Source organism: Amblyomma americanum, chromosome 4 (genome assembly GCF_052857255.1).
Source record: "Amblyomma americanum isolate KBUSLIRL-KWMA chromosome 4, ASM5285725v1, whole genome shotgun sequence".
Taxonomy (NCBI): domain Eukaryota; kingdom Metazoa; phylum Arthropoda; class Arachnida; order Ixodida; family Ixodidae; genus Amblyomma; species Amblyomma americanum.
This window is the reverse complement of record NC_135500.1, coordinates 200,639,848-200,661,409: the sequence shown is the minus strand read 5'-3', so window position 1 is coordinate 200,661,409 and position 21,562 is coordinate 200,639,848. Positions and strand designations below refer to the sequence as shown.

The following is a 21,562-nucleotide window of genomic DNA, read 5'->3' as shown; positions in this document are numbered from 1 at the left end:
CTTGACAGACACTTCTAAACGTTTGTCACGCCACCGATGACGCACGGATACCTCCTCCTCCCGAGTGAGACTACGGGGGAGAGGGTGTGAACACGGAGGATTTGGAGCGCTAGGAACACGCCCACAACTGCACTTTTAAAAGCGAAACTATAGTACTCCTTTCCGTAGCTTGTTTCATATGACCTTGAACCGAGAACCACGTGATATTGCCGAGCCGCAGCTGTGCCGAAACGCGTCGCAAACGTGTGGTGTCAACTTGCGGCGGCGTTTGTTTAGCGTGCAGGGCGAAGCGTTTGTACTTTGGACGCAATGTTTGCACTTCCACTCCCAGCACTGCTTCAGCTGAAGGAACCAGTCAGCACTTCCGGAAAACTTTTTTTTAATACATGTTGCCGTGCGCCACCTTAAAGGTGCACTAAAGAGGAATCTGAACTCGTCTCTTTAGCGCGGATGGCTGGGAAAAACTTTAGTGTTCTTGACCCTTAGGGTCACTGGGCGCCGTGGTCAATACTCGGTCCAGGATGCCGCACTTGACAGCTGCCAGCGTGGCTCGGCGTACGAGAAATCGTTGCGCTTTCTCGTCCTGGCTGGCCAGCAAGTGCTCCTACTGCGTCACACTCGGGTGGTCTATTTCAGGTTCTAAGTCTGCTCTAGGGCACGTCCATGTGACATGCTCTAGTGTAGGTTTACCCTGGCATCACGGACATCTTTACGCATATTTTGTAGGGAAAATCTTGTGTAGTTTGTGCAGGTGCGGGTAGGTACCGGTTTGTAATCTGCGCGAGTGGTCTACCGCCTCCACTTTGGACAACCTTTTGTGTGGGGCTCGGTAGCGTTTCCGCTGACCCCTGTAATGATCGAGTATGTCCGAGTACGTGGGGGTAACAGGGTTTACATTGGGAAATCGATCTACACGTTCCGGGCATTCTTAGAAACTCTCGCATACCCGCCGCGGTGGCTGTGGCTAGAGCGCTCGGCTACTGATTCGGAGTTCCCGTGTTCGAACCCTTTTTTATTGGTCCTCTCAGAAAAAATACAAAAAAACATAAATTAAAGAGAGAGGGAGACCGGACCAGCAACGCTTTACCGGGCTTAAAGCCAATAAAAAATAAAAGGAGCAAAACGCTAAAAAAAACTTAATTTAAAGAGAAAAGCAGGAAAATAGAAACAACAAACAAAAAACATGAAGCCCCAAAGGCACAGAGCAGACAGAAGCACAGAAAATGTTAGCACAGATAAAGTCAAAGGCACAGTTGGTCCAGATACCACAGACAGTCAGAAGCACAGATAAAGTCACAGATAATGTCAGCACCGCGGCGGCTGCGTTTCGATGGAGGCGAAACGCTAAGGCGCCCGTGTGCTGTGCGATGTCAGTGCACGTTAAAGATCCCCAGGCGGTCGAAATTATTCCAGAACCCTCCAATACGGCACCTCGCTTTGTTCCTTTCTTCTTTCACTCCCTCCTTTATCCCTGCCCTTACGGCGCGGTTCAGGTGTCCAACGATATATGAGACAGATACTGCGCCATTTCATTTCCCTTCCCCCAAAACCAATTTTAATTTCTCACTCCCGCATTGTGCGCGCGCACAGCGCTGAAGGACGCGCAGGGATACAGCTATCATCATCAACGTGCTAACAACAACAACAACAACGTGAGCGAACGCTCGAACGGCAGCCATCATCGAACCGGCAGCGAGCTCAGCACTAACCTTCTATAATCACAAACGCACAAACGGCAGAGCTCGGAGCAGGCCCCGAGTGAGAACAGCTACTGCTCGGCGAACACTCCTGGATCCCTTGAACGTGGCGATGGACTCCACAGTCACAACTGCACCCCGGAGCATGGACGCGAAGAACCAAGGTGAGCAAGCGTCTCCTAGTAGCAGCGACAAGCTCGACGAAGGGCCCCAGGGCTACGAGTCGCAAGCGACCAATCTGCGACATATGTATGCGCAGTCATGCCTGAGCGAGTTGGATGTCGAGCTACCATCGGCAAGCCTAGCCAGCTCGGGTTGGGATTTCGCCTTGAAGGTGCTGAAAGCCCAGAACGAACGCGACGTCCAAGCGCGCGAGGAGCTGTTCAAGCTTGAATGCAAAGCCGTTGCCAGGCACGTTAGAGCTCTGGAAGAACAGCTGAGGGACGAAAAGATGTTGCGATCATCGACGCTTTCCGGATGCAAGAAGCTGGAGGCGGGTATCGATGAGCGTAGTCGTCAGATAGTTCTGCTTGGGGAATGCGTTGGAGAAGTGCTACGAGAAGTCGAGAAGTTGGAGGGCTCGGCAAAGCACAGCCAGCAAGAGCTAGAAGAGGCTCGCGCGTCGCGACAGGAACTAGAGCAGCAAGCCATAGCCGCTCGCAAGCGCGTCAAGGATTTGAAGTCGCAGCGGGATCGAGTCAGCGAAGAATTGGCTCCGGCCGAACGTGCGTGTCGCACCGCCCAGGCCGAACGCGACGAGCTTCAAGAAGACATAGCGAACGCCATGCGCCAAATGTCGCTTCTCCGCGGAGACATGAAGATACTGGAAGCGAAGCTTCTGGCCATGGAGAAAAAACTGGGGGATGAGCGAAACAAGACGCGGATGCTGACCGACGCGATGCGCGAGGTGAAGGCACAAGCGGACCAGCTGACCGGCGAGCTGGTCGCGGAACGCAGCGCGTCAAAACGGTTCGCGGACAAAGCGTTCGTGCACGAGCGCCAGTGTGCGGAACTCAGAGCGGAGCTGCAAAAAGTGGAGGAATCGCGTAAGGCCGAACAGCGCTCGGTCGCGGCTCGACTCGAGGAGCGCCTCGCGCAGGCATCCGACCTTCTTCACCAGACCGAGGAAGGAAACCGGACTGCCGCGCGAACCATGCGGCAGATGGAGAGGCTGCTGGAATTTACCAGGAAGCAGGTGGAAGACGAGAGGAGGCGCGCAGAAGAGCTGAAGGAAGACGAAGACGCGTTCAACAGCCGAGCGAGGGAGCTCAAAGCCGCCCTCGACGACGCCAAGCCCCAGCATTTGCAGGAGAAGGAGCGACGGCTGAAGCTCCTGTTCGAGCTGCAGGAGGCTCGAAAGGTCCAAGAGAAGCTCGCGAGTGACCTTGCCGCCTGGAGCTCCCGTCGCCAGTCGGAAAAGCTGCGCAAGCTCCACTAACACCACTCGGGAGCAGGGATGCGCTTCGGGCCACGTTTAGGATGACATCAAACTTTCCTGGACGAGGCGTTGCGCACAGCGAAATAAAACACAGGCTTCAGGCCTCTGCAAATGTTCATGTTTAGTGGTTTAATAAGTTTAATAATCAGTATTTTATACTTGATGGACTAAGCTATGTTAGGGGAAAAACCAATATAATAATAATTGAGATCTCCTCAGCTCCGTTCTATAGACATACCGCCTTTTCAGTATGTTTGGTCACATTGCTTAGTGCCGTGAGAGCAGAAAGAATGTTGCTATTGAGTAGGCGACAATACTTGAATACGAATTGCACCATGTACACCGGTTTCCGACAACCACTGGCACATGGTGGCTAGGTTAAGCATGAGACTGAATAAACTTTTATTGCCATAATTGGAATTAGTGAGGCATAGTGGGGCAGCGTGGCCCCCAAGTGGAAGCGACTGCCTGGGCCCACGAATAATTATGGATGGCATTTTTGGAGTCACTAAGGGGCTGTACGAGTGGCAGGGCGAGTGACGGCCAGCGCTATCGCAACTTCTGCAGCAGTGGGAGATGAAACCCGCGTCGCGGCTGCATTGATTAGGGCAGCTCAAGGAGTGACAGCACATGCTTTGTAGGTGTTGGTATTTGACGGCATCTACATAGACTGCGTGGATGTCATCCATGTATGTGGTGCCTAGGGCTTTAAGGTGCCGGCTTGTGTCACGTCATCCAGGTAACAGATTCTTTGGCAGAGGTTTGACCCCCAGACAACTGTAGATACCTGCGGGAAGGGGTGTGGGGGAGTGAAAGTCGCCCATAAGGTTGATACGTAACTGATGAATGGTATGTGAGAGGCGGTAGATTTGAGCTGTCTTGTGGGCCTCAATCAACTCTGTGTGTTGTGCACGCCAGGTTGAAGGAGGAGTATGCTGGCATAGGAGGGCAGCCCTAGGGCTGCTTTGTAGGTCGCATGGATGACACTGTCTACCGCTTTGTCTTCCTATCGAAGATGACAGTAGGGGTAGGTATAGATGATGCAGCTAATGAGGAAGGCTTGGGTGAGGCGACAGACATCAGCTTCCTGCATGCCTCTGTGTCGAGTGGAGATGCATCGAATGACACCAGTGACCTGTGTCGCAGTGGTACGGAGGCGATTTATGACTTCCGAATTGTGTGTGTTGTTGTGCATCAGCATGCTGAGTACTCGAAAGGTGGGGACAGAGTTGGAATGGGGTGCACGTCAATGTGGAGGTGAACAGGAGCCGGGGTATTTGTGTCCGATTCGCGAGTACGTCGGTCGTGAATGATTTAGAGCTGAGATTTAGAAGGGGACTGTGATTTAGAACGGGATTGCTGAAGGGACTCGTGTACTTCCCCATCAGAATTAATGGAAGTCCAGATAGTGATGTCATCAGCATAAATGGAGAGGTTGATATGTGAGATACTGTTAAGAAGTTAAGAGGGGGGGGGGGGGGCAGGCCCCGCATGGTGATGTTAAAAAGAAAAGGGGAAAGCAAGCACAGCCCCTGGGGGATCCCCTGTGTGCCCATGGTGATGGTATCCCCGCAAAGGTCTCCAATGTCGATTTCTGCGGTGCGGTTATGAAGGAAACTAGCGATGTAGCTGTAGGTGCGGTACCCGACACTTTGTGAGAGATTGTGCACGACAGATGCGTGCGACACATTATCAAAGGCTTTGCTTACATGAAGACTGAGTATGGTGCGCACGAATGGGCCGGGATTAAGAATGTCGTGCAGGATCACAAAAATGAAGGGGCTTTGCTCTAGACAATGCCATCGCAATTTCGTCGCTGTCTAGAACTCGCTCAGCAGCGAGGACAACGTTGCTGGTTCTCGCTTCACTCAAAGAATTCAAACATGGGGGCTAGCTTTGCATGAATCAGCATCAATAATCCCTGGGTAACATCCCGGTGCCGGCCTCCCGTTAACTATGACCAGCCCAACAGTGGACAAAATATTAGCACTCATGAAGCAGGTGACCACCCTCATTTGGAGCTATACCTCCTCGCCATAGTGCTCGGCTGCTGACACAAAAAACACGGGTTCGATACCGGCGGTGCGGTCGCATCGATGGAGGTGAAATGCTAAAGGCCCGTTTACTGCGCAATGTCAGCACATGTTAAAGAACCACAGGTGGTTTAAATTATCCGGAGCCCTCCGTAAAACAAAACAAAGTCCTTGCCATGGATAGTGCATCCTCTGCTGCAGTGCAATGGATCTGCCGAGACTTTGGTAATAAGGCTTCTGAAGAGAACATCCGCCTTTGCGATGGCAAGCTCAAGGCATGGGCTTTCCTACAAGAGCAGCATTATTCCCTTCCTTCACTCCCAGATTTCTGCGCATACCATTCTCCTATTTCTCACCGCTGTTGCATCGCTTCCCTCCAGCTACGTAAATTTTATGGTCCCAGTTTTGTTCTCCATACGCGACTCGATCTTCCAAAGTGGTGCAACAATCTGCAAGAAGTCATTGCCCTTCTCGTTAAACTTGCATGCACCCCCTTATTCTAATTTCTTTCTACAGTCGTCCTGGCTTCGCATCTCCTGACCTTGGATGGATTCGTTTTCCACTGCTCTACCAACCTCGTTACCTCCATTCTAGTTGGTGGAGACTTAACGGCACGCGGTGGGCTTACCGATCGGATTCCTCCAAGAGTGCACACCCTTGGAAGAACGCATGGGAGCCATTGTCTCACAAACAGACAATGGAGTCCAAATGATTGTCACTCTTTACTTTCCAATTGTTAAACCATAGAACTCAGTTCACTCTTTCGCAAAGTTGACCGCCAATGAAGTTTCTACACGCAGTGCGTGAATCGATGAAAATAATCGATTGGGCTGTTTAGCGATCGCAAACATGACGGCAATTGCTTCTACTTTGTCGGGGCCTTTTGTATCTAATACCATTTAGTGAGCTATTTACCAGTACCAAAAACATTGCCTAATGATGCAATATCTAATAAAGAATGTTGGCTTACCCTTCGTATCGTTTTTGAAGGAACGTTGCCCTAGCTTTGTGCATTTCTCTAACATTCTGGATGCATGCCTCCACGTAGGGGCGCTTTCTAAATTTTTTGGTTTCCATGGGGACTTGGACTTTATTGTTTGTGGTGTATACCCTCAGCATACTTGCTCTCTTCAGCACTTCTCTGCCTGTATGGGTAGCTGTGAGGCAAACTTTCTGGGCAGTGCGATGGGCTTCTGCATGTTCATCCACAATGTGATGCACCCTTAGACTACAAAAATAATTCCAACACTGAAACCAGATGGCTCATCTTCCCCATCTAACTACCGGCCCACATGCAAATAAACGCAGCTCCCGAAATTGTGTATGAACTGTCACCCAGCTTGCAGAAACTTTTCATGACTTAGCTTAAACTATGAATAACCAAATATAGATAAGACAATTTTTATGGGTTTCTTAAAAGCTTTTGATCAGGTTTCTCGTGCATACTTGGTGATGACCCTCTCATTGCATCGGTGATTTTCAGTCAAACTGCTACCAATATATGGAACAGAGTGATCATCTTACAACACTGCTCCTGTGCTGTGCGATTTTCTACAGGGTTCTGTCCTGGCTCCACTGCTATTGTTATATAACTGCTATAGATGATATAACAAAGCATGTCGATGTCGTCATTCACCTCTTTGCAGATGACTGCTATCATCGTTTCATAAGAAACCATGAGGATCAAGTAAAACTAAACCATTATTTAAATCAGGTAGTGCGGTGGTGTGCAGATTGGAAAGTGACGATTAACACTAAGAAACTGTTTACATGTCTGTTACTGAAAAAAAAATCGTCTCAGTTTTCTGTATGGCTTTCACAAAAACTGTTCGAGAAGTTGCCAAGTACTAATACCTGGATGTAAATTTCTTCTGATCTGAACTGGAATGCACACATAAACATGCAGCATGGCTCAAGTGTCTTGTTCATGTTTCATTTCTTGCTGCCAGTACATCTTCTGCATGTTGCTAGCATACCCGAAAAACTTAACACATTCAAAAGTCAAAACACACAGTTGCTACTTGCAGCAAATGTTGCAAATTATTCTTTAGCCACTTGGAAAATTACAAATGAATCTGCAGTGCATGCATGTGGCTAAGAACGAAACTTGCAAGCATCAGCAAAGTGAGCACAAATAAAACGAGATTAAGCACAGTGAAACAGGTACAGAAACATGTTTAATGCTGGGTTAACAACTTTAAATCAGATGAGATGAAGATCACACTTTCAGTGGTGCCATAGAGTTGTACAATTTTGTGACAGCAGTTGAAACAATCTGCTGCAACACATCATCTCCGTCACACTGAACTTCAAGGCTCCTCAGGTTAATGTGCGCACTTTTGTCATTAACAGTGACCATCATCCGCTCTCCCTTAACCACTTTACCAACCGAGTCTTCACCAAACATTTCTGCCAATGTCTCCATGAGGCATTCCGTGAAATGCATGCGGTCCACCTTTACGAGGGATGAAGGAAGGGCCTTGCTTGGAACATTTGAGCACTGTGCACGCAGAACAACTGTGATGACAGCATCAGCAAAGAGGTCGTTGACAGGACTGGAGTTCCACTCCAAAACCACCATGCTTACTGACTCTTGCACAATCGTCACTTTTCCAAACACGCGCAACGCCTTTTTTGGGCCCTCCACAATTTCAACATCGCCAGACAGTTGATTCAGAAAGAAATGAAGCATCTGGAAAAGTGAAAAAAAAAAATACAATCAAAACTCAGCTTAATTGAAGAACAGCTTTTTTTTTCTGCAGTCCCTCAATCTGCAATTTTTTTTAAAGTGGCAAATATACCATTTCAATTTCAAATTCTGATGGCATCACCACCAACTTGCATATGAGAGAAAGTGCATTTAACTTTAATGGCAGAAACAGTTGTACAAGAGACATACTCCGAACTAGTTCTAACCACGATAAGTATAAACAGGAATTTTCTTGACAACACAAACAAGTGAAAATGAATGTGTAATTCCACTTAAAAAGATAAGAAGAAAGCAAATTGGTCAACGAGCGATTACTTCACCGCACACTTGAGACTAGAAATGGCATTAAGTAACTCAAAACATTCACACTTACAAAGTTAATTACAAGCCAAACGTTCCTTTGCAGTTCACATTATGCTCTTCTGCTATGTCGACTGACCCAGCCACGCTTTGGAACCCCGGCATGAAGTTTCGAGTAGTAATAATTTATGAAAAAACTAAATTCATTTTAACGTGACAGCGTTCAGGAGCTCGTGTCACAGAAAAGCTGGCATTAGTGGCGTTGGGATGCGAAAATCCCGACTGGTCGATCAGGTCATGAACTCATTGCCACATGATCGTGTGGGAGTTTCAAATAACCCACAACACTCACATGAAACGTGACGTTACGCATGGAATGGAAGTGACTAAAACATGGCATGTAATGCAATTTAAAGGCAAATTAAATGTTGCCGCACGTTTCAAATCATTTCAATTTAAAGTAATTAACCTCGCTTTTAAAAAATTTTAAGAATTTTAGACGGGATTCGGCTGCAAGCCAGACATGCTACAGACTAGGCCACGCAAGGCATGCTTGCACAGCTTGGGAACAAGCAGGAGTTTAGATATATGTCTTGTGGTCTTTCAAGGAAAGTGGTATCTTACAACTGTGTGCTAATGGGCATGTGTGTAATTGAAAAGGACCACAGGCCACTACCACGTCATACTTTCATGGAGGAGCTTAAGTGTGCCCCTAATTTTTCTGCACATGAATACAGAACTGGTAGTTCCTGTTATTTGCACACTGCTTTTTTGCAAACTTTGTGCACACAAAAACATCTACATGCTAAGTCAGTTTTTAAGCAGTCATAGCAAGCATGCCAGGCAGTGACCAATGTTCCCTTTGACAATGACATACATAGCTTACCGAGCCGCCGCGGTGGCTCAGTGGCTATGGCGCCCGTGGGCCGACCTGAAAGACACGGGTTCAATCCCGGCTGCGGTGAAATTTCAATGAAGGCGAAATTCTAGAGGCCCATATATTGTGTGATGTCAGCACATGTTAAAGAGCCCCAAATTGTCAAAATTTCCGGAGCCCTTCACTATGGCATCCCTCATAGCCTGAGTGGCTTTGGGATGTTAAACCCCCCATAAACCAAACCATACATTGCATACTGGAAAACAGGTGCAGGTGCTGTCAAAGCAGCACATGCACTACTAATTATAGGTACTGTTCTGTGAATTTTTAAACACAATAGTGTCTATGTTGAGAATTTATGACAGAAAGAAGAATGAACAATGCTTAAAGCAATGTTACTAAATGCCAACAAACTGTGCCATGTTATGCAGTAATAAAGAGAAAATAAATCAACCAATGGGCAAGCCCCTGGTCATGTCTTTAAAAGCTACACAAGAATCCTGAAGCGCCGTTCTAAGAATATAATCAAACAAGTGTAGCAGATTATGCATTTGCAAGTATCTGTGCAAAACAAAATAGCTAAATGATCATCAACAATGATCACAACAATATTAAATGAGACTTATAAGTGCTAGGAAGAATCAGAGATGGCTCAAATTACTGAACTTCCAGGACGAAGGAGCTTTTTCCATCAGGTCTCTCGCAGCAGTCTAACACCCTGTGGCAAGAGTTCATGGTAACTTGCACTACTAGTGGAATGGCATTGGAAATGTAAAGAAATTTTTTCTAGATTTTTATGCATTTTGAAATTTCATGCGCAACTGAACCTGACTGAGCTTGAAACAATACCAACAAGAATTTTTTTCCATTTGTGACATTGCTGGGAGCCGCTAACCATGGTATGTGATATCTGCTCCAGTGCAGAACAAATAATCACTCATTATGAAAAATTTTGGCTTTTAATGCAAAGATCAATAAGTATGATCTGATGCTGCATGGCACCGTGGTACACAGCTGGTGGTAATATAAGCTGGTAATATAATCATACATCTGCAGTGCTGACTGGTGCTTCAGCACTCCCTGCTGGATGCCATAGAGGGTCACAGGTGTCACACTGTACCTCAAGTAAAACTGTTTCCTCATTTTCTTTGCATCCAGAGTAGCATCACTTTTGAGTCAGCCACACACCCCTCCCATAGTGCTACACTCACTGTTAAAGAGACCAATAGCAGACCAAATCGTTTTGTGAGATCATGGTGGGAATGCAGAGATCTTGCCTGGCATCAATAGAGTCAGGCGACTATTATTGGTCAAAAAACAAAATCAAGTTTCAGTTCAACACAAAAAAATTCGTTGGAGACACTTAGATATCTAACTGCGGGAAGGCGAAAGCCGTTTGTGACTCATTGCACTGATTTGAACTTGAATTTGCCGTGCTAGAATTCATTATCATTCAATATCATTACTGTATATAAATCTTAACTAAACCCTGTACCCGCACCAGAGCTGTGTCGTAGTGATTAAGATAGCTCGGCATGCGCGTGGGAGGTAGCAGGTGGGTTGGAATTCTGTGCAGTGCCACATGCGATGCAGTCCAGGTTGGCATTCCACCCTAACTAACTGGACACTGGCTCCCTCGCCGGGTTGCAGGTTGGGTGCGGTCCTCCTCTATCTGAAGCAACCCTTCTTCAGCGGTTTTTCTCCTAACCTTTTCAATTCTCGAGTTAAGACTTGCGGCATGTGCCAAGGTCCCAAGTTTACAGGTCTGGTGGTGATCACGTGGCAAGGTCACGTGACCTAGGTGGCGATGTAACAGACAGACGGTCGCCGCTAGTAATGTAACGAACGGACACGGTCACGTGATCTAGAATGTAACGGACAGACATGGTCACATGAACTAGGGTGTAATGGACGAATGCATGAGCCATTAAAGGCTTTCGCCTTAAAATTTGGCATAACTAGTTGAAGTGATATCCTGCAGTGAAACTGGTCCTATCAGTACTACAGTACTGCATGTCAGTACATGTAAACTATGTTCTATCACACTTTACACACTTTGCAGTTCATCATCTGATGCAATGAAAATTCACACTGAAAAGCAGCACCCCCTTCGTTTCAACAAGCAGAATAATGAAACAGTGGCACTTTCAAAGCAAGGCAACACACTGTCACGCACATATTTGCATAAGAGAAACATTACTGTCCTGAAGGAATATGCAAAATGACAGCTACACAGTTCTATGAAATGTTCCTTTCCTGCTGCATTTACTTTTGGTTTCTCGATTTGCCAGCACGCAATTACTACTGCACTCACTCTTTTTATCATCGGGATACATAAAATTGATTCTGCCTATCAATATAAAAATTCCTTAAAATATCTGCTCAAATTTTTTTATAACATTCAACAAGTGTTTCAAGGCAAACAAACAGAATTTAAGGGCTTACTAGCACAAGTGCTACAGGAGCAGCCCATTTTGAAACTATGCTTTGCACTGTGCTAAAATGATTAGGGCTCTTCAAAGTAGGTCATTAGTCCCTTTAATATATTGTGGTGATCCTCAGGATGTTCAGAGGCTGGAGTCTGGAATGCATAGGGCCTCTTTTTCTTTATGTGCCAGTACCTTGTTAAGACACTGGACTAAAATAAGGAAAGTCATGCCACTGCACTCTGAGAGTCTGCATGCCCAATGCCTGCAGTGTTATGTACAGTCTTTGTCAAAAGTTTAGAGCCTAGGGGGGTTGCTTTTAAGCCATGTAGTGGGGCTCCTGTAGCATTCGTGGAAGTCCCATCCGGTGGTGGAGGCAGAACCAAAAATCTTTTTACTCTCTGGAGATTCTGATGACTAAGAATGCATTACAAACCACATGATGTGGCTCAGAAGCAAGCTCCTTAAGCTCTAAACTTTCAACAAAGAAGGTACATTTAGTGCACCGTTAATGGATTCTGACAGTGCCCAAGTGGACTGTGAGTAGGCCCTAGACTTTCTGGTGCTTATTGTTGAGAAAAATCGGCATATGTTTTCGGCACTCAATTCTTTAAAAAAAGAAAACGCTGTTTTCCGGCTAGTTGCATAGTGAAAACCCTAAATTCAGAAATTATTGGTGAAAAAATTATCAACGCACTACACTTTTAGTGACCTCATAAGCGCAAACACTATTCACAGTTGGTCTTAGTAGATACATGCAAACTCGGACACTAACCAGCCATGCCAAGCATGCTCCTTTGTGATGACAGCACGCAATTTCGAAAATGCTTGTTCAACATTAGCACGTGAGACAGAAAACCCTAAGGTTTTAAAAGAAGCCCGGAACAAGATGGGCCAGTTGCATACATGTAGCTTCCAAAGATTTGAACAAAGGCAGGAGAGAAGCAAAAGCGAAATTTCTATCTAAGCGCTGGGATAGTGCAAGATGCAAATATACGCAGATGCCGCAGGCCCCATTAAAAGGTTAGCTGCATTATCGATGACAACGACCGAAGACTCTCCCGTTACGAGCGAAAAGATCAGAGTGCAGAATGCGACGGAGGCAGAAGAGGTAGCCATCCATTGCAACCGGAATGCAATAGTGATGTCTGACTCTCAAACAACGGTGCGAAATTTCATCAGCGGACAAGTAAGTAAACCCTGCTGGAACACGCTAAAAGAAGCAGAATCGAGCAGTGTATTGGTCATCTGGACCCCTGTGCACACAAACACGCCCAAAAATGAGGCGGCTGACTCTGAGGTTCGTGCCGCACTTTTCCAAGCCCCGAGTACTCAGCCACTATACTCTCTTGGCAACACGTCAAACCCGCTACTAAGCTATGCGGACATCCCAGTGCACTTTAGCGTGAATAGAAGAGTTTTTCCCATACCTAGCAAGCATCTCAGCAACGGAGAAACACATAATTAGGAGAATACGAACTAACACTCCGCCCAATCCAGTCACTTTGAACAACTGGTACCCCAACATACATGATCCAGCCTGCTCCTTATGCCAGGTACAACGCTTCACATAAAATGGCCATGCCAGAAAACCTGAACTCACAAGAAGCATTTGACACACTATATGAGCGCTGTAAGGCCACCCTATGCAGCGAGGACCACAATGTCCAGAAGAACCTGGCAGAACAGACGAGTAGCGCTTTAGGCCAGTGGGCTCACAGATTGAGACCAAACAACTTTTAAGCTCTCAATAAAAGTTTTCCCTCCTCCTCCTCCAAAACAACGGAGCATCGACAACAACACTGACCGTGTACTGGCGGTATTGAAACTCTGACTCGAGTTTCTTCAGACTTCATTCTTCCCACACTACAAGCCTGTAGATCTGTTCACATTGCGTGAATTCCATCAGCAGCTCTGTTTAGATACACCTCCTAACTTTCTGGACAGAGAACCGGAAAGAACACTCTATTAATTGCAATTCATCCAGTATGTTCCACTGGATGGTCTAGACCACATATATTTAAGCACCTTGTAATATGCTGCACGAGAGGCCACAAGCTCCATCCTACGGACCTCGTCTACCATATTCATTAGGGTGTTGTCTATGCGTCCATACTTCGCTGCAGGTACCAGACTTCACTTCTCAAGCAAGGCACAAAGTTTCACAACAAGGATAGGGTGGTTCCCAGCCAGCAGGAACACACACAGAAAACCGTGTTTTTCAGTTTTAATCGATTCTGTACTTTTTTTTTACTGGAGGATATTTATAGGTGTTAATAGGTTAACTCCAAGTCCATGGTCTAGCTATGAGGCATGTCATAATGGAAGGACCCAGGAGCATCTCGGCTACTCAGTGTTATTTGATGCATGTGAAAATCTGAGCACCCAGTCCCTTTTGAATTCAACCATTATTAAATGCAGTAGCCATGGTCAGAACGAAATCCGCTTGCTCATAATAAATAGCCTAGTGCCATCCACACCGTGCAACAGCAGGGGGTTTAGTTTTTCATATAGCCTTCGACAGGTAAGCTTGTTCTCTAGGAAAGCGTTGCAAACCTTATATTTAATATACAAAGTTTTCACTATTTTTTGGCCCATTTTGCATGAGAAACAGTTGCTGCACCGGTAGGTATCTGCTATGCTATGCTTCAGATAATGAGACAGTCTCCTCCTTTCTGTTGACATGTGGAGTTGCAAGTATGCAGTAAGGCAAGGCCCCTTTACAGCGTTTTCAGTCAACTGGATAAGTAGCACGAATCTCCCATCCCCCATGACACTTCCTCCTTGCATGGCCTACTGGCTTCCGGTATCGAGCGAAAGCGCTGCCATTCTGTGTTCTTGGGGTTTGTCAACAGCAGCGCTGGTTAGTTTCCTCCATCAAGCTCAAAGTAAGATGGCTTGACTGCTAGAAGCCGAAAAACAGCGTAGCAGTGTAATGACACAAGATTTGCTAGACCATTGAAGTATGCTGCAGAGAAGTGACAGAGGCCTGAAGAGGCATTGATACCAGCGAATAGAAAATGGATCGTGTTGCCGACGGAAGCCAGAAATCAGAATCAGAAAAGCCATATGCAGATGCAGAAAGAAGGCCCCAAACAGCGATCTTCAAAGAATGGCGCTACTTAAATAAGTGCCAGTGCCAATAGAATGGCTTTAGTATGCAGCAGAGGCCCCCCCAACACAACACTATACCTTCCACTCATGCAGAGTGGCTGGGAGCTTTTGAAAAGCTCCCATTGCCGTCAACAGTGAAAAGGCAATAGCCATGTAGTTTGTGCACCCTAGAGCTTGCTTCGTCTCAACTTACTGGAGACGTTGGCTGAAGTCATGCTGGCAGACTAACGAGTTTATGTACTTTCAGCACTGTACTAAGATCGCACCTCTCTTCTCCTCAGAGGACTTTCCTCTACCCAATCTCCCTTTTCACCCTCATGCATGACAGAAATAGTTAAAAACCAGTTTTTTACATAGCTTCACAATGGTTCCAAGAGCAGTTCATATTGTTTTCTGACAGCAAGTCCCCTCTGGAGCACACACATAAAGCATCTCACACATTAAACCTGGCACATAAAGCTCCAAGCGCAGTCAATAATAAATTTTGTGCAGTTGAGAAGTTGCTATGATTAATATTCGGTGCACAAAGGTGACGTCACTGCATAAAAAGAAAGCTTCCTTGGAACGACGCAGTCGCCCCATGACACCTCAGCATGCAAATTACAGATGGTAGGCAATGTATGAGTATTTCCAGTAGAAAGTTACTGAAAGTTTGGCTTTCACTGCCATTCAGAATATCACAGGGCCCATTTACCTGCATAAAAAATAAAACACTGATAAGCAGACACAATTTGATCAGCCAGAGCTGACAGGTTGGCCTGAGTATTTTGTAAGTCTGGCTTGGAACCAAGCACACATAGACAAAGAGAATGTACCTGGAAAGACCCTGTGTAGCTGATGCTCATTCGCTGCCCCACGGTGCTCATGACCATGTCAGTGTACTTTCCCAGGTCCCCTGGAGAAAGCAAGTGGTAACTGAAGTTCCGCTTCACCAGCACACCTGACAATTGATGTCCCAGCACGGGTGGCTGCACTGCAAGAGAGCCCATGACTTTGGCCGTCTTCTCGCCACGGAAGTGCAACTCAACTGCCTGCGTGTTGCGTGGATTATGAACTTCAATGCGTGCCTCCAGGTCATCTTCATACTCACGCACAATGGCTGCCTTGAGGCGCCCCATCTCATTCTGCTCACCGTGCACCAGGACAATGTGCGGCGGCTTCAGTGTCCGAATAAACTCACTCGTTTGCTGGTAGTCCGTGTGTGCCGAGAAAGAGATGTAGTCAACGCTCATCTTGAGTGGCAGCTTCTGGCCAACCATCGTGGTAATCTCCTCGGGTTCTGAGAGTATAGTCTTGGCTAGCGTTCCTTCAACGCAGTAACCCGCAATTATCACGCCGTTTTTGGGGTCCGTACACCAGCTCTCGAAGAGCTCCCGCGACAAGCCACTTTGCATCATGCCCGGACTAGCCATGACAACACACGGACCGATGTCCTCGAAGTGCTCGATGCTTTTCAGGTTCGAAATGTGCTTGAAAACAAACGGATTGTTAATGGTTATTTGGCGACGGATCCGCTCGTTCATGGCATTCACGTACGTCTGGTAGACAGCCATGCACTTCTTGGCCAGCGACGATGCGTAGTAGATCGGGATGTCGTGAAGCTCTGGGTGGTTGGACCAGTACTCGTCTAAAATGAGAAGCAGCTCCTGCGCTCGGCCCAGGGCGAAAACGGGAATGAGGCAGCGGCCGCCGCGGTTGACGATGTCGTGCACGAGTCCCGTGAAGCGGGCCTCTCGCTCTTCGCGCTTCTCGTGAATGTGAGTGCCGTACGTGGACTCGATGATGAGCACGTCGGGGTGTATGTTGGGGATTTCGGCAGCCATCAAGTGCCGATCTTCCTGCCGCGAGAAGTCGCCCGTGTACAGCACTTTGACTCCGGCTATCTCGATCATGAACATCGCGGCGCCCAGAACGTGGCCAGCATTGTAGCACCAAAACCGAATCCCGTTCACCTCCTTCTCTTCGTGAAAGTTTATGGTTTCTATCTTTTCCATGCTCGATTCAAGATCAGCTTCTGTGTAGAGCATATGCTCTGTGCCGATGTTACTGACTTTGATGTAATCTGCCAACAACCAGCGGTAAATGGCCTTAGTGGCATGTGTCATAAAACACCGACCTTTGAACGTGGTCTTCTGTAGAAACCAAGGCAGGGCACCGCAGTGATCCAAGTGAAAATGGCTCACAAGCAACAGATCAATTTCATCGGCTTCGATGAGATCGACGTAAGGCAAGGCATCTAGGCCTGACATGCCGGGATGTATACCGCAGTCCAGCATTATACGTTTGCCCTTAAACTCAAGCATAATGCACGATCTCCCTACTTCTTGGCCGGCACCAAGCGGTCGTATCAACAGTAAGTCATTTTCCTCAGCAGGGACTTGAGAATCTGTCTTTCTCTTCGGGCTATCGCCCGGCGCTTCCATAGCAGCTGCCATCTTTAAACAAAATGTATGGAACCGCGTGACATCAAGCGCTCGCCGCCCCACACACAAGGAAACGGGTAATGAAGGAACTACTTGTTTTTCCAGTTTCGGTTTCGGTTTTCATGTCGCTTCGCTGCGGTTCCACTGACGACAAGGTCTGTAATGTAACCAGTGCTTAAAGTCTGGTTTCATCAAAGGGGAGAAATCGTTTTTAAAGGTGGTTGTTAGCTCAGTATATGACACAGACCACAGAAACTAGCGGTCTGCAAGCTCTGCCAGTGTGCTCGTTGTTGTTGTGCAGCATTGGAAATGAGTGGCCTGCTCGATCTGTACGCACTCGTGATGTGAAAGAAACGAGTTTCCTTTTTTCTTCTAGATTTTATTTTTCTCCGTCTCGGATTAAAAAAAACATGTTGATGGTTTTTACTAAAATTACGCAATTTTCGAAACGATAGAGAAGAAATAAATGGTTGCCTGCTTCGGATTCATGCAGTCCCTAATCATAGCGCGGGTGGCCTAGAGCACTTCAATACTGGTGGGTGTGACACCACCTACGACCCCCTGACTTTAAACTCTGAATGTAACTATAGTGTACTGGATTAGGGAAATGTAACCATGCATATGAAAATCATCATCATCATCAGTCTAACTACGCCCACTGCAGGATTAAGGCCTCTCCCGTGCCATTTGCTGACCTAACTTTCTGCTGTACCTTACTATGAAGATGGGCGTACTTCAAAAAATATGCATTTGCCTCACTACAATGTGATTACATCTAGTTTTTTTTTTGCATGTTGCCATCGAATCTCTAACGTTTTCGGCAGACAGTTTGCAAATTATCAGTGAAATCACCAGACAAGAAGAACGCATGTTAAGAGCTAGCTACCCCAGCCAACAAAAAAAGCACTCGATATTTGAAGTAGAACCAATATTATACCCAAATGGGAAAAAAAAAGCAATTGGACCCATTCAGCAGTCATTGCATTCATCAATTATTGAGAAGATGTATCACAAGTTCCGCCAAATACATCATGTGAAGAATATTTCTAGAACTGAACTTAGTTATTATTAATATGTGAAAAGAAAGCGATCTGCGAGAACTGCAGGAAGACACTCTGCCTGATGTCAACAACATTTTTACAGGGAAATTGAAACTATGAGAATTACATGCTTTAATGTAAATCAAGGCCAACAGACAAACATAAATCACACACAAGAAAAATCATACCAGGTGTTTCAGGGAAGAATTTAAGTAAATCTAAAAAATTGTCTTTTGAGGTAAAAATGTGGATTTTTCAGCATAGTATTACCAGTGTTGGCGTACACCATAAAACTGGTGAATCGTTTTAAGCAGTAAGCCGGTTAACTCATTTTAACTATTACAGTTATAGTGCCTAACTGCAATTAGACATCTGTAGCCGGTCGTTAGTAATAGCCCTATCAGCTTTTAGAAGTTAGAAAACGCGATTTTCTTTGGCGGTTTGGCTCCGCAAAATTTGGCTACATCATGCCAAAATAAATGCGTTTTTGAGCAGCACGCAGGCAAAGCAACCCTTCCAGTGCACGTAACTATAGTTGCGTGCACTGGCCTTTAAAAAGCTGGCGCCTCCCAACGACATTCAAATCTGGTGGTGAAGGTCGCTTTAGTCACCTTGGAAACTTGGGAAAAAAAATACTTCACACTATATTCATAACTTTGTTCCGATAATAATGCGCGGTGCATTCTGAAGCATTATTCGATGTCTCCCGCGGATTTTTCGCTTTCACTTCGCAGATTTTAAATTTTTCTACCGCAGAAAGTTAGGGGCTTTACACGTAATGAATATCTATTAGTAATATTTATTTCCATAACTTTGGTGATCCACAACTCACCCCGCGTACGCATAGCCGCACTGATCAAATGGCCTATAAAAGCCCAGTGAAGCCTGCCAATTTATGTACGGTAAGTGCAGCAGTTACTAGTTCACTGTGCCCCCATTTTATGTTCTCGATATCTTTATGATGTCGCGGTGTTCCCAAAGGATGGAGACCTCTCTCACAGTTATGACCCTGAAAATCCTACTTCCCAGCGTCAGGAAATCCAATAGCCTAATATATTCTATTCGATGCATTTCTTGTTAGACTAACTGCCTACTCTTAATAAGAAATTGTACTATTAGTCCTGATATAAGAATTTTCTCTCAGAATACCATGTCATGCCATGTCATGTCATGTCGTGCCATACCATACCATACCATACCACCGATACTAATTACTTCCTTATGAGGGACACCGTATTGGAGGGTTCCGGATAATTCCGACCACACGGAGTTCGTTAACGAGCACTGACATCGAACAGTACACGGACTTCTAGCATTTCGCTTCCATCGAAATGCGACCGCCGCGGCCTGAAGCAAACCCTCGTCTTCCGAGCCAGCAGCCGAGCACCTTAACCACTGAGCCACCGTGGCGGCTGATTACTCTCCTTCCGTAAACGACAAAAAGAAAATGATATAAATTATTCCCAATGCTTGACTTGCTTTCAAACTTCTGACTGCTTCAATATAACAGCATCGCATCAGTAGCCTCAGCTGGCAGCCATTGCATGTGCACCATCGCCGTTCAACCCATTCAACCAAGTGCACGCCTGGTTGCCTTATGCGTTCTCATTTACATAGTAGGGTAGCCGTAGTGCTAGACTCTTTTTTTCTTATTCGAGATGTTTGCCATTAGACATAATGAGAAAGGGAGGGGAGATATGGAAGAAAGTTAGAAGGAGTGTACACAAGCCTCGCTTAAAAAGTGGCAAACGTTCTCGATAAACGCGATTATCAAGTGTCCACTTGCGATAGTCGCCTGCAAATCGACTTATTGCACCTAACTTAGGCGCCTAAGACGTCGATGGACTGCTGCACGAGCAGGCGCTGTTCTTCTTCACCTTCAGCTCCAAGCCGGTACAGCCAGGTCCCGACAGTATGGGTGAGAGTGGGAAGGAAACCCGATCGCAGAGCAACCGGGGAGGAGAATAAACAGTGTTGGCATAAGCGTCAGGGCAGTTGGGACATGAAGGATCGCGACGGAGTTTGTACATATAAAGCCGTGCAGGTGTGACAAGTGTGTTGAGTTGTATCTGACGAAGGATGTGAGCCTCCCGCACAGAAAGACTAGGATGGCGACCGTAAACTCTATAGAGTTTACGGTCGAGGCGGAGAGCGTCGTAATATTCTTTGACACTGGCACGAGGGGACAGTCTAGATCCGCCCTCCGAGGACCTTGGAAAGGGGATCAACGGTGCCCGGATAAGAGCTTCAAGGGCGAGATGGTTATCCAGCCCATTGCCGTCAGTCCCCGAGTGTACAGGGATCCATCGTAGGAAGACCGGGAAAGGCTGCAGCGACGCAAGTGCGGCCTCGAGTTCCGTGGACAGATGTGTTTTTTGATGATGTCAGGACGGTGCGAAAATAACAAGGACAAAAGAGGCACACGAACACAACAGGACAGGCGCCAACTTGCAACTCAGTTGCAAGTTGGCGCTTGTCCTGTTGTGTTCGTGTGCCTCTTTTGTCCTTGTTATTTTCGCGCAGTTGCAAGTTGGCGCCTGTCCTGTTGTGTTCGTGTGCCTCTTTTGTCCTTGTTATTTTCGCGCCGTCCTGACATCATCAAAAAGCTATGCACCAACTAGCCCAAACCAAAGTACTTCTAGGACAGATGTAGCTGGTATAGCTAGGCACAGGTGGGAGAGAATGAAAATGTTGAGTGGCGTGAATGATGGAGAGGACCTCGAGCGAGAGAATGTCAAGGGGGCGTAGTTACGGGCCGCTAGTATGAGTGACAGGGGTAGAAAGAAGAGGATGAAATAGGATTTGGCTACCAAAGCCGCGAGGGGCCACGTAAGAGGCATCCGTGTACTCCACTCCATGAGTATTGAAGGGAGGAGTATGATGAGAGGCAGCAGCATATCGACGGTCAGCATGCAGGACTGGTGACACACTGGAGGGAAGAGGAAGTATACGGAGGTTAGATACCTCCGGAGAGGAGGGAATAGGGAGTGGGGCCGTATGGATGGGGGAAATAGTAGCCTGGTTTAGAAGCCAGCGCCCGTGAGCTGTGCTTGAAAGGCGAACCACTTGCCGATTGCGGTGAAAGGAAAGGAGAGTGCGGAGAGGGTGGAAGAGACCAGTGGCGTAAAGTTTGTCGGTGGAGGGGGTTATAGGGAGGCGGAGAGGAGCCTTACAGAGACCGTGTAGAGCGGTGGCGAGAGTGTTCAGCTGGATCTGGGTGAAGGAGGCACACGGTACGAAGTAAAGAAATGTGCTTCTTCGTCATGACGGCACTTTTTTTTTTCACAGTGCTAGTTGTCTTTGGTTTCCCTGGTTTCACGCCGTCGTTTCACCCGCATGTCCTATTCTCCCCCCGCATAGGAAGGCTCGGAGCTAAAAAAAGACTGGCTAAGCTAAGCTTTGGTTCATCCTATAGTTGAATTTCAGCGACAGATGTCACTTCTGGTTTAGCTATAGTATATTTATGTGATTTAACTATAGTATTCAGTCGGATGCCTGACATCT

General features: G+C 46.7%; 2 protein-coding genes across 2 annotated transcripts; one reads left to right on the top strand and one right to left on the bottom strand.

Annotated features, from left to right (window-relative positions):
- The first annotated feature begins 1,648 nt into the window (after positions 1-1,648).
- LOC144127514 (uncharacterized) lies at positions 1,649-3,604 on the top strand. The gene has a single exon (XM_077660505.1). The coding sequence runs from the start codon at positions 1,810-1,812 to the stop codon at positions 3,133-3,135; it is 1,326 nt and encodes a 441-aa protein (XP_077516631.1). The 5' UTR covers positions 1,649-1,809; the 3' UTR covers positions 3,136-3,604.
- Positions 3,605-7,323: 3,719 nt separating this feature from the next.
- On the bottom strand, positions 7,324-17,038 carry Cpsf73 (cleavage and polyadenylation specificity factor 73). Its single transcript, XM_077662948.1, has 2 exons — positions 15,411-17,038; positions 7,324-7,860 (listed from the first exon to the last, which is right to left on the bottom strand). Exons 1-2 carry the CDS (start codon positions 17,028-17,030, stop codon positions 7,387-7,389), a joined length of 2,094 nt encoding a protein of 697 aa, XP_077519074.1. The 5' UTR covers positions 17,031-17,038; the 3' UTR covers positions 7,324-7,386.
- Positions 17,039-21,562: the final 4,524 nt, after the last annotated feature.